At 47.1% G+C, this 11,904-nt stretch overlaps 1 protein-coding gene across 1 annotated transcript; it reads left to right on the top strand.

The window, feature by feature from the left end:
* Positions 1-1,620: 1,620 nt before the first annotated feature.
* Positions 1,621-11,764, top strand: emilin2a (elastin microfibril interfacer 2a). Its single transcript, XM_037276577.1, has 9 exons — positions 1,621-1,845; positions 2,407-2,532; positions 2,900-3,090; positions 3,151-5,022; positions 8,838-9,146; positions 9,269-9,322; positions 9,780-9,839; positions 9,926-10,069; positions 10,175-11,764. The coding sequence occupies exons 1-9, from the start codon at positions 1,718-1,720 to the stop codon at positions 10,486-10,488; spliced, it is 3,198 nt and encodes a 1,065-aa protein (XP_037132472.1). The 5' UTR covers positions 1,621-1,717; the 3' UTR covers positions 10,489-11,764.
* The last annotated feature ends 140 nt before the right edge of the window (positions 11,765-11,904 follow it).

Genomic DNA, 11,904 nt, shown 5'->3' with positions numbered 1-11,904 from the left:
AAAAACGCACCGCTGTGTGTGGAAATTGCTCTCCTCCCTCCAAGGCCTCCACAAAGCAGCGAAAATGAATTCCTGCCTGGAGGGCCTGTGTTCGGTCGACTCAAGATTGAAGGAGAAGAATAGAACAGCAGCAACTGGCTCAATATTAGGTACTCCAAACTGTGAGAATACATTGCAATTGTCGCAGGCATGGACGCGAATGGCATGCAGGGTTTGTTGTTAAAATAATAAATTTACTGAAACACAACAGTGGCAGTTACAGTCACGACCCGGCGAAACTCCCGCTCAATGTCAACTACTTCCGGGTACTGAGAATAGTTTAGTTTATTTCGATCAGCAAAATAGATACATCATATTCAGTACGAAAGTATCCACAGAAGGCGAATAATAAAAAGATAATAATAACACAAAAACAAAACGAAATGGAAAAGAGCCCTAAGGCTCAAAGTTCAGAAAGCTGACCGAAAAGGTTAAGGCTGAAGCTAACTAGCTTACGTTATTAAAGAATACGTTATAAACATCACACTGTCCATGTTATACGCAAAATTATACATTGTACAACCGTAACCGTATGTATCATATTCTTAATCAATAATTAGCTCAGACTACCAGCAGTATTACAAGTTCTGATCATTAACTTTTCAACAGATTTACTCACCTGAAACACAACAGTGGAAGTTAGTCACGAACCGGCGAAACTCCCGCTCACCGTCAACTACTTCCGGGTACTGAGGACCCCCCGTAGTTGTCCCAGGTGCCTTATTGAAATCCGCAAATATTCGCCACTGATACCATACAGTACTATTTGCATATAACGGCATATAACGAGTTCAGAAACATCACAAAGTAATTAAAAAAAATAACATGGCGGGTGAGTATGAATGTCCATTCTAATGTCCCAAAAAACACCATGGGCCCCACACAATACTGGAAATTAATCAACTGGGTCTCATAAAAGATATTATACGGCATCACAGCATATCAGGAAACTTGACCTAAACTAACGTTTCAAAAGAAACTCTTTAAATTATATTAAACTTAAAAGTTAAATACAACTGAACTGTACTTGTCATGTTTTTCCTTCACGTACCACTAGAGGGAGCCCACATGCCACTTATGATACAATTTCAGAGAATAAAATGCGTAAATTGCCTTTCCCTTAGTACAGTTTCAATAGGCAAGTAGTTTTACTTTTTTTATATAGTGGTTAACTTATTGGACTACCACTTGATGATATCTAGGAAAGTGTTTCTTAAATCATCACGTGATTTAAATTTGAAAGAACTTGCGATGACTCAAGACTTCACATTCTTCATTGTCTTGTAAAAGCAAGATTTTGTTTTCCATAATTACATTGTGAAGGTGGACCTAACGAAGTGTCCGGGTCGTGATAATGGGCAAAGTTGTGAAAAAGTAATCAAATCTTTCTGGGTAATTAACGAGCGACTGTTCCCCTAACGGTAATCTGATTTAAGACCCCCCTAACAAACACACTCACACACGCGCGCGCGCACACTTCTGCTCCTTCGCTTTCCATTGTTGTTTTATTGGGAGGAGGGCGTGGACCCTTTTCGTCACACCAGGAGGGAGTTGCAGTCAAGTTGATAGTTAACTTTTTTTCCCCCCTCTTTTTTTAAGGCGCTCATACCACGCAGGGAGCATGTCACAGTAGCGCATAACTTTGTTTCCAAAAGTAGATCTTTTTTTTTGTGCAAATATGCGTGCGGGAGGCGCACTGCGATGGACGCTTTTCACGCTCTTATGCAACTTTTTCACGCATGCCTTTCCTCCACCACCTTCTTATGATCCTTTCCACAGCGGAGTGGTGCACAGCCATCGAAACAGGTCAGCAAAGTCATTTTGATTCTCAAATTTCGGAGTTCACTCGGGGCGTTTCTGCTGCTTTGATCCAACTTTTTGTGCGCACATGCCAACATAAATAATATATACTCCCCCCCCCCCCCTTTCCGTCTTTAGGATTATTCTAGCGCCTCAATTGGATTAAATACGGCAGAAAATTGTTTCTTCCGTCCTTAGCAGATAAGACGCAAGTTGGGGAATGTGTGTGTGATAGGGGACGCCCAGTCGGTTGCGCGTGAAGATTCAAATACAGCACAGGACAAAAATGCGACTAAAATAAACTCTCAGGATGATGAAAGTTTATAGTCAGATCTTATTTCTGAGAAAGCGGCGGATGTGGTTCTCTGCCATCGCGATCACAAACTGTTACCACAAACTCTAAGTTCAGGAATGACCTTGGGTGATGAGCCACATGCTGCTTCACCCACGTGCCACATGTAACACAACTGTAAAAAGCTCGAATATGAACCCAAATAGTTTTTCCTGCTCACCATGTGATTTTGACTGCAATAGAAAACATGTCGCTTGTGATCCCCCTTGGCTCAGGAACTGGTGCGCCTACGTGGTGCACAAGAACGTCAGCTGCGCCGTGCAGGGCAGTGTGGAGAGCTTCCAGGAGCCTGTGGTGGCCCCTTGCCCACCCTTCATGACAAACTGCCCCCATCAAGTGACGTGAGTTCTGCGACGGATGCTAATCAGGACTAGCTACTTTCAAATTGTGTCACGCCCCCCCCCCCCACCCCATCAGCTCAGTCAAGTGGGTGTCAAATTTGGGGGAGACATGGGGGAGGAGGCCAAATCAGTCCACAACTTACCAGATGTTCCCCAAGACATGACTCCCGCCTGCAGGGGAGTGATGTCATTTATTGTCTCCCTGGGAGTTTTCGGTCTTGGCTGCACAACGGAAAAACCGCAATCCGAACCGACAAACAGACTTACTCGGCTCATAAATAAACACAAACAAAAAACAGGCATGGCAAAGAGCGTGTTTAGCGTTCTGAGAATGATTGTCCGTCTGATGAGCTCAAATCTTTCTCAGATACAAAACCCGGTTCCGACCCACGTACAAGATTGCCCAGAAGAAAGTGTCGGAGTTGGAGTGGCGGTGCTGTCCGGGCTACCAAGGACCTGGCTGTCGAGATTTAAAAGCCACTCCAGAACGTCAGCGAGTGCAAGAAATTCAGCCCTATGGCCCAGCAAGTACTGGATATTCAAACAGACACATACAGAGTAAGTGGCCCAATTCAGATGTTCTGCTTTGCCGAGCCTCACTGTGTCACGTGCTTTCAGGGCCAGAGCGCAGGGAGACGGGTCACCATGAGACCAACGACAAGGTGCACCTTCTGGAAGGTGAAGTTCAGCGCCTCTCCCAGACAGTCCTGGACCTGCAGTCTGTTTTGAAAGGCTTCACGGTCAATCTACGCACTGACCTGCAGGAGGACACCAAGAACATGCTGATCACGCTCTTCAACAACATGCAGCCTCCCGACAGCGCGGTGGTCCCGGGACCTGAGGACAGCCCGGCCGTGCTGGATGGCCACCAGGCGTCCAGAGGCGGGATCGCCGGAGACAAGGTCTTAGAAAAAATTGAAGGCCGCTTAGATGATATCAACGTTGCGCTCAAAAGCAAAGAGGAGTTGCTGGAAGACCTGCGAGGGACGATAACAAGTCACGAGGGGCAGATTCGCGTCCTGATGGATGCCTCGCAATCGCAGACTCCGGCCATGATGGAGCTTGATCTTGTGCAGAGCTACATCGATGGCAAAGTGGAAAAGCTGAAGAACGAACTGGACCTGACCATGAAGGAACACTTGGACAAGATCCAAGCGGCATGCAGTAGCAAAATCCAGACCTTGCAGAAGACCTGCGAGGACAGTCGCGACCAAGGTTTGGAAAGCCTCGCCAAACTGGTGGACAACAAAGAGGCCGACCTCAGGAAGGAGATCCGGGCTCTGCGGGTGGACATGGCCGCTGCGGATGGGCCATCGCGAACCCAGCGGCAGACGGACCTGGCTAAGAAGCAGGAGGACCATAGCGACCACAAAGACTTGTGGCTCGAAATCGAACGTATCACGGAGGCTTACCGCATCTTAAACGTTCGCATCGACAACGAGCTGATACACCTGTCCGAGCCCCGGGAGGACAACGACGACTTCCTCCCGTTGATTGAAGAATTGGAGGCCCGCTTAAATGTCAGCGAACAAAATGCAGAAACTCACTGCTTCTACATAGAAGAGAAGCTGACGCGGATCATCACAGAAGAAGTGGCGTCGCTAAGGCAAGTTCTGGACGAGCGTCTCAACGGCATGGAGGACCAGTTCACCAGCATGCTGGTGGAAATGAGCAACAACTCCTTCTCGGGGGGGGTTGGAGACTCCATGGATACTGTACAGGCGCAAGTCGACAACAACAAATTCCTCCTTCAGGGTCTGGACGACAAGATCAACGCCGTTGGAGAATTGTGCTCGGCAGGCTGCTCTAGCTCAGAAACCACCGTCGTTGAAGGAAGTCCCTCGCCCTCATCTAAGGGACTGGATATCATTTGGAAGGATCTGGGTCGCTCCAGGAAAGACTTGGACGCTCTTCGTACCGATGTCGGCGCAAATACTGACAAGCTCCAGCAGTTGCTAGAAAGTGTGGAAAGAGAATCGGCCGGGAACCAGAAACGTTCCAAGAATATGGACGGCTTCCAGAAGGAACTGATTAACATTCAAGATAATGTTGTGGGCCTGGCCGGTGCCGTCACTGGACTGAGTGATTCCTTGAGCAGGTACAACCAGGACATGGTTAAAATCAACGCAACATGCTGCCAGGCGGAGCTGAGTGACCCGGGGAGGTCGGTGCTCGCCGCTCAGCCTGACGCCAGCGGCCGCCACATGGAGGAACTGAGGAACCAAGTGGACGCACTCGCCAAGCAGGTGTTGACCGATCGGAGTCGGTGTGAACACGTCGAAGGACGGGTGGATACTCTGGAGAAGGCGTGCCTCAGGATAGACAGCGCTCACATGGAAGAACTGAAAGCCGACCTGGCGAGAACGAACACAACCTGCGGACGTCACGGCGCCGACATCGGCGAAGTGCACAACGCCTTGCGACGCTTCCAGGCCCAGCTGTCTGCCATGGCCAGACAGGTCTCAAAAGATGTCGCTGCCAAGGATCCAGGTGAGTTGGTCTCAGTTCTTGGTATCAGTGAGTATTCAGAGTGGTATCGGTCTGAAACAAAGCGATCTCAAACATGCCGGCCGGAAATAGACAGGAAAAGTTCCGTTCGAATACGAGCGCTTCTCAAATGGAGTGACTGAATAGATCCGATTCTTCCAGGGACTTCCTTCCCAACTCTCCCAGCATTTTATCAAGCGCGATTAACATCTGTACAAACACAAAGCCTTCCTGCAGATAATCCTGCATAATATCACGTACTGCGTCTCACACGGAGGCTCGGCTCGGCTCGGAGGAAAAGGATCACGTCCCCTAAATGGCCGCAGGGTATTTCCCCGAGTGGGAGGACACGAGTTCGCTGGGCCTCTCGCTGGCTGGCTGGCTGGCTGTCTGTCTGGCCTCCTCCTATGTCATTCAATACGCGGCCGGCCGCAGCGCCAGGCCGCTGAGAGGCCTATAATGGAAACTTCCTGTGACTTATGATGATGTTGTCCCAAGAATTCCACATTTTATATAGAAGGAATGTGGCAGGTAAAGCGGTGCTAAAATATTTATGCGATTTTGGATCCCAGCCCCTGATGTCTGCTTGCAGTGATTTAATTACGCCGTTTTCGCTTCCCCGAAGGAGACATCAGTCGACTGTCTTTTTCCTCCCTGAGCAACAAAGTGAGTAATGTGGCCTTTTTGGGGTTTTCATTTCTCGTCCACCTCAGCGCTCAGTCACTCAGCGCACACGCCTGCAGACGCACACGCACGCATGATCAAGCTCTAGGGATTCCCGTAGAGTGACCTCAGCCCTGACGAGTCGTGGTCTGGTCTTCATTAAGGCCCTGCCTGACTCATTGCAGCGATGGAGAAGAGGAGGGGTTAAGCACAGCTCCGCACCCATGACCAGATGCCTTCAGTTGTGATGTCATGGCTTTGGGCCCCTTGGCCAGTCAGTGCCTCCCTTCTTTTTAACATTGCATTGACCAAAACAAAGTAGTCATGTGGAACAGAGGGAGGACTAGGGCTTTCCCCTAACTGTTAGCACTAAGTTGGAAGAATGCAATTTTGAAAAATGTCTTTTGTCCATCCATCTGTTTTCGATAGCACTCATTCAGGTCATGGGTGAGCTGGAGCCTATCCTGGATAACTTTGGGTGGGAGACAGGGCTTCCTATGCCATTTTTAAAAAAAGGACAAATCTGTTTTTTGATTCAACCAATGTACACAAGGCTATCTTAATATATTTTTAAATGCATGTAGGTCAACTGCCAAAAAATAACACTGGGATTTAGTTTTCTCTTCCACTCTCTTGCATCCAAATTCCCCATTCAGAATCGCACAAAACAGCTAAACAACAAAGCAACAAACAACAAGAACTTAGATTTTGCATATTTAAAAAAAATCTCAAATATGATGTCGTGCATGGCAACGAACTGCTTCAATGAAAAGGTTTGCTCACTCACCTGTGTCAACTGTCAACGCTGCATAAAAAGTGTCTGGGCAAGTCCATATCACAACAACCACTTGTCAAATTAATCCATCATACGCCTTTGTAACACGAAATAAGCATCGGATAAATCCACGATTTTGGAGGACACATATTTACAAACTTTTCATGAACCTCAACTCCGCTTTGTTAATTGCGTTATCGTGTACTGGTTTGGTGACAGCCATGGCACGCATGCGCATTAGAGCCTCTCGAGTGGAGGCGCTGGCGAGCAGTCTGCCCCCTGTGGTTAATATGGGTAATACTAATTAGGCTCAGCAAAAGTGTTTATTTGCAAAAATGAATCAAGTTTCCATTGGCTCTTCTTGTTTACGTTCCTCCGCAGGAGTGACGTGTGACGTAATCAAGAGTATGACATCATAGCAACAAGATGCTGTAGTGTGTATTTGGTTGCTATTTGTACTAAAAAAGTAATTCAGGACAGTTACCTAACATTTTGAGAGCTGAAATCATGCACAGTGGAAAAAGTCTTTTATGGCTCTTGCCCAACCTCTGAGGGATTCATTAAGGGCTCAAGAGGGTCATCCCTAAAAACAAGTTACCACCCAAAATAGTTGTTGCAATTATTCTGAAAATATGTTGTGATTTGGGGAAAAGCGAAGCCGCTTGAACAAGAGATGAAGTGTCAGTGAAATCTGAAATCCAGCGCACACTGCAGTCGCATGACGGGCCTCGAGTAGGCTGTAAACAAGGGGTCTCAAACTCCAGTCCTCGGGGGCCGCATTCCTCCATGTTTTCCAAGTTTCCCTGGTTAAACACGCCTGATTCAAATGATCAGTTCATCCTCACGTTCTGCAGGAGCCTGATCATTGAATCAGGTGTGTTTAACAAGGGAAACTTGGAAAACATGGAGGAATGCGGCCCCCGAGGACTGGAGTTTGAGACCCCTGCTGTAAACAGATGAGCTGTTGTCATAGCTGGATCCTTCAGGTCCCGTGGACACGACCAGACTGTCAACAATTTGGAGCCTGAAAATCACTTCTCACAGTGTTACATCACACATCTGTATAAACGGACAGGCTTTTGTGAAGCAGTCTCTCCTGTGTATATTCCTTGATTGAAATCCAAAACCCTAACCCTGACTCCAAATTCTCATTTGATACCTTATTTTAAATCCAATCCTAACTGATTGAAACCCAAACATGGATTGAAAACCTTTAGCCTAGTTAGAAATCCCATTCCTGTCTTGAATTCGCTGATGGAGCAATTCAACTGCAGCCATTTAGGAGATGTCGAAATACGAAAGCCTGACCGCACATTTTTAAAATTTCTTTCAAGACTCAAACTTTTCTTTTTTTTGTCTGAGATGTTCCCCACTTCCATGTCACCTCACGAGCTCCTTTAAGATGCGTCCTTGCATGGGTGCCAGAGGACATCTCCCTGGGGGAGGCCTCAGCAAATCAATTTGATCCAACGACTGCTTTGATTTCACGGATCACTGCATTTCTAAACAGAGCGACGAGGACCCTCCGCTGAAGCGTCTATTGCGAACAGGGAGCAGAAGGGAAAAACAAGGATATCAAAGTTGTCTTGAAGTCAAAGGCTGTGAGGGGGAAATGGCAGTGGAAAGGCGCCACACACGCTGTGTACGATAAAATACAGCCATATTTGAAATATGAATACCTGACTACACTTTGTTGGAAAAGTTGGGCCGATTAAGCAAGCGAGAGTGCAAAAAGAGAAGCGCGTTGGAGTCAAGAAAAAGTTTGACAAGCACTAGAATAGGATGAGTGATGCGTCTGGCTAGTCTGGCATTTTTTGCGATCCCAGCTAAAGTCTTGTTGGACTGCTTCCATCCATTCGTTGCTCTGAGGCCTGCCTGGGCCTTCTTGGCCATCATTAAGACAGCATCGCAATACCGTCGTTTTGGAAACACGGGATTTGTGCTCGTACTAATGCAAAGTGCGGGATAGAATGGTTGTGTGCAGACACACTTATTGAAGCTAATAAGGGCTTTGTTTATTCTCCCGCCGCTTCCATGGCTGGTTGCCATGCCAGCCGAGCATCTTAAGCTGACTTCTCTGCTGTATTATTCAGGCGCTAGTTGAGATGCAGTGTACAATTGCACTGCGGCATACCAACAGCTCTTGACCTTCTCGTTCAGCTTGTTAGGATAGATTTGAGTTATGGTTTGAAGTCTTTTGTCTCAGGAAGTTGTTCCTGTCTTCTTTTACCGCACATGCTAATGGACTTATTGTAAACATTAGCGATGAGTGTTGATTTCCTCTAAGCGCGACGTCATTCCATTCCGGTCATCCCGCCATGAAACTCACACGGGGTTCAAACCGTGACTCATCCTCACCGCTGCTTCATCATTTCCTCAGGAGTCCTCCTCAGACCCGAGCCGCCGGCATCCCCGCCGGACCCTGGCAGAGGCCGGGTTCACCAAATCCACATCCCCCTCATCATCCCCCCACCCAGGCAGCCCAACACGCACGTCGTGAGGCCGCCCCCGCCGAGTCGGCCCGCCGCCCCGCAGTGGCCCGGGAGCCACGGCGTCCCCGTGGTGCCCCGCAGGCCCGTGGTGGAGACGGGCCAGGCCGGACCCCCGGGGTACATGCGCAGGGTCACGGTGAGGAGGGGATCCGAGGACTCGGCAAGGCCGCATCTCACCGGATTCGCTGGAGCGCCAGGTAGGTCGTGTCTTCACTGATTGGCTGGGAGAAAATTGCTTTGTAATAATGACTCTTATGAGGCGGCCCATTTTGTAAAACGATGAAACACGTTGAAGTTGTACCTTCTTGTCTTTTGGCAGGCTATCCTCCTTTGCAGCAGGTATCGTTCAAGCCTGAGAGAAGCAGCCACACAGGTACAGCAGAGGAGAGAGTTGCCTTGCAATTTTTGCCAGCACAAACTTGACATACAAGCACTGGGCACAAAATAAATGAGTGTGTCATTAAAACAATAAATCAGTGACACAGTGTGTCATTTCAACAACCACATAGCTTAGCTATTTAATCTGCGAGTGTAATGCTAATGCTGTGACATTTATATATGTTGTGGTGCCAAATAACTCTTTAAGCAAGACGGTGCAGCAACACATGTAGACATTAGCATTGCTCAGTCATATATTCTTATTATATCTTCTGCAAAGAACGACTAATATTAGTGCTGTATTGATGAGCAACTGAGATGTTCAATGAACAATTGGAAAGGCTGGAGCGTGTCAACAGAATTTCAATTCACTTCAGTGGGAAAAAAAGATGAGTGTTTTTAATTAGAAGCAATGTTTTGGGGTACAAATGTGTTACATTTGTAATTGACAGGTCCACTTGCAGCTCAAGTGCCCTGGAACCCGTTCGACCAAGCTTCACTCGAATCACGTGGTAAAGTCTTTCTCGGAAATGTCGGCCGAGGGCAGCCTCCAGACTAAAACCGTGTTTTCCATCACATACTTTGTTGTTGTTGTTAGGCGTTCCAGTCGAGCGCGCCGCCGTGGTCGATCCTTTCTCCTTCTCGGCCGGGCTCACTCTCCAGCCTTTCTCTGGCGAGTTTGGCATCATCCGCTTCGACAAGGTTCTGCTCAACGACGGGGGCCACTACAGTCCCCGCACAGGTTATGTTTGCTGCCACTTCACATTCTCAATTATTCAAATTATAGCAGGGAAAATGTTCATTATCAATTTGGCTTCATCAAATATTTCACTTTTTTTCCCCCCAGGACTGTTCACAGTCCCGCAAGATGGCCGCTACCTGATCTCAGGGCTTCTGACGGCGCAGCACGGCGAGTCGGTGGAGGCGGTCCTGTCCGTCTCCCAGCGCAGCATCCAGAGGTTGCGCAGCTCGGGGGCAGCCGGTCGGGACGCGTGCGCTTGCGGCGGCTCCGTCTCCTTCAGCCTCGTGGTGCCCCTGAAGCGAGGCGATCGCGTGGGGCTGCTGAGGACGTCGGGCCGGCTGGCCACCACCGAGGCCCGGGAGGTGCTCTCCACCTTTGGCGCCCTTTTCCTGTACGGCCCCCCGGCCCACCGCAGATAGCTGAAGCTCAAAGACTGCAATGTGAACTGTGTGCATACAAAGGAACAAACATCATCTAATATATTTGACAATCTTTGTACCGCCCATTGTGAATGCGGAAAGGTCTTCATAATTTAACACTCCTAATCTGTGACGTGACAGTAATAAATGGTCGATTATGAACTCACCGAGACGATTCATGCAGAAAAAAAGTTCTCTCAACTCCTGAAAAACTAGTCGTTGCAAAATGTTCAAAATAACAGCAAAGCACAGCGAGACGAGACGTAAGTTTAATTCATTCCGTCAACACTTTTTGTCAAGCTTATTTACATCTAGCCGTGCACTTTGAAATACACAAACCATACACACGCACACAAAATAGAGCCCAAACAAACATATTCCGTTAGAAACTTTATTGAATACAAACAAGACCGTGACAGCCAGAATCTGTTAGCGTCAGTAGGCCTATTTTCTTCCTTCGTTTAATTGTACTTCCTCTTTATAGTTTGTTTTTCAACGATACTCTAAACCACATTTAAGTCTCCAAATAAACACTGTGGTTGCTCCGTGTGGGCGGCGCACACACGGAAGCAAGCAACATTCACTTCAAGGAAATGACACAAAAGAGAGAAGGGAAAAAAAATGAAAGGCAACAGAGTAATCCGCCCATCCTAAAAACAGATTTCGTTTGTGGAATAATCCGAACAAAGACTTGTGTGAAACGGGTGGGACGGTGTGCACCGTCCACACAAGAAGCTTTACTTTCATAGAAAGAATGGATTCATTATTATCTTTTAATTTACGACTAACCAGAGAACACACACGTGAATCAACCGTTGATGCAAAAAACGCCAACTGACACTGACCATGCAGCCGTTAGCGTCTCATTTGTGCTTTAAAAGTCCTGCTTTTTTTCCCCTCCAATATATTGCCACCTTCGTTTTTCCTCTAACAGATGAATTCAAAGAAATATACACAATACACTTGGTGTGCACATCTGTCGCTGTTTTAGCAAAAAAAAAAAAAAAGTTTTGACAGCATGTTGCGGTTTTTTATAAGTGTCATTTTCTGGTCTATGGAGGTAGCAGAGCCATAACCAGGGTACAAAAGCGTTTTTTAATATTTGACTAGGGCTCTGATGTGGCCATTTTGCAGGTGGGATAAAATGCAGGTAAGTTTTGTCGCTGAACAAAATATGACTTAAGAAGGCAAATTACAAATAAACACTTTTGAACAGGAGCTGACAAACACACTTGCGCAGGGGTGGGGAATAACTTTTGTTATACGAGCAAATAGATGGAAAAAAAACACCCAAGTAATTTTAAAGTTACTGTTGCAATATCAATAAAAAATTCCATTGCGTTTGCTAAATTGTTTTTGTTTGTCATCCAAATCAGATTGGGTTTTTTCTAATTTTCCAAAGCGGTACAGAAGACA

The sequence above is a fragment of the Syngnathus acus genome, chromosome 17, assembly GCF_901709675.1.
Source record: "Syngnathus acus chromosome 17, fSynAcu1.2, whole genome shotgun sequence".
In the NCBI taxonomy this organism is placed as follows: domain Eukaryota; kingdom Metazoa; phylum Chordata; class Actinopteri; order Syngnathiformes; family Syngnathidae; genus Syngnathus; species Syngnathus acus.
The sequence above is the reverse complement of the archived record's forward strand: the minus strand, read 5'-3'. Positions and strand labels throughout refer to the sequence as shown.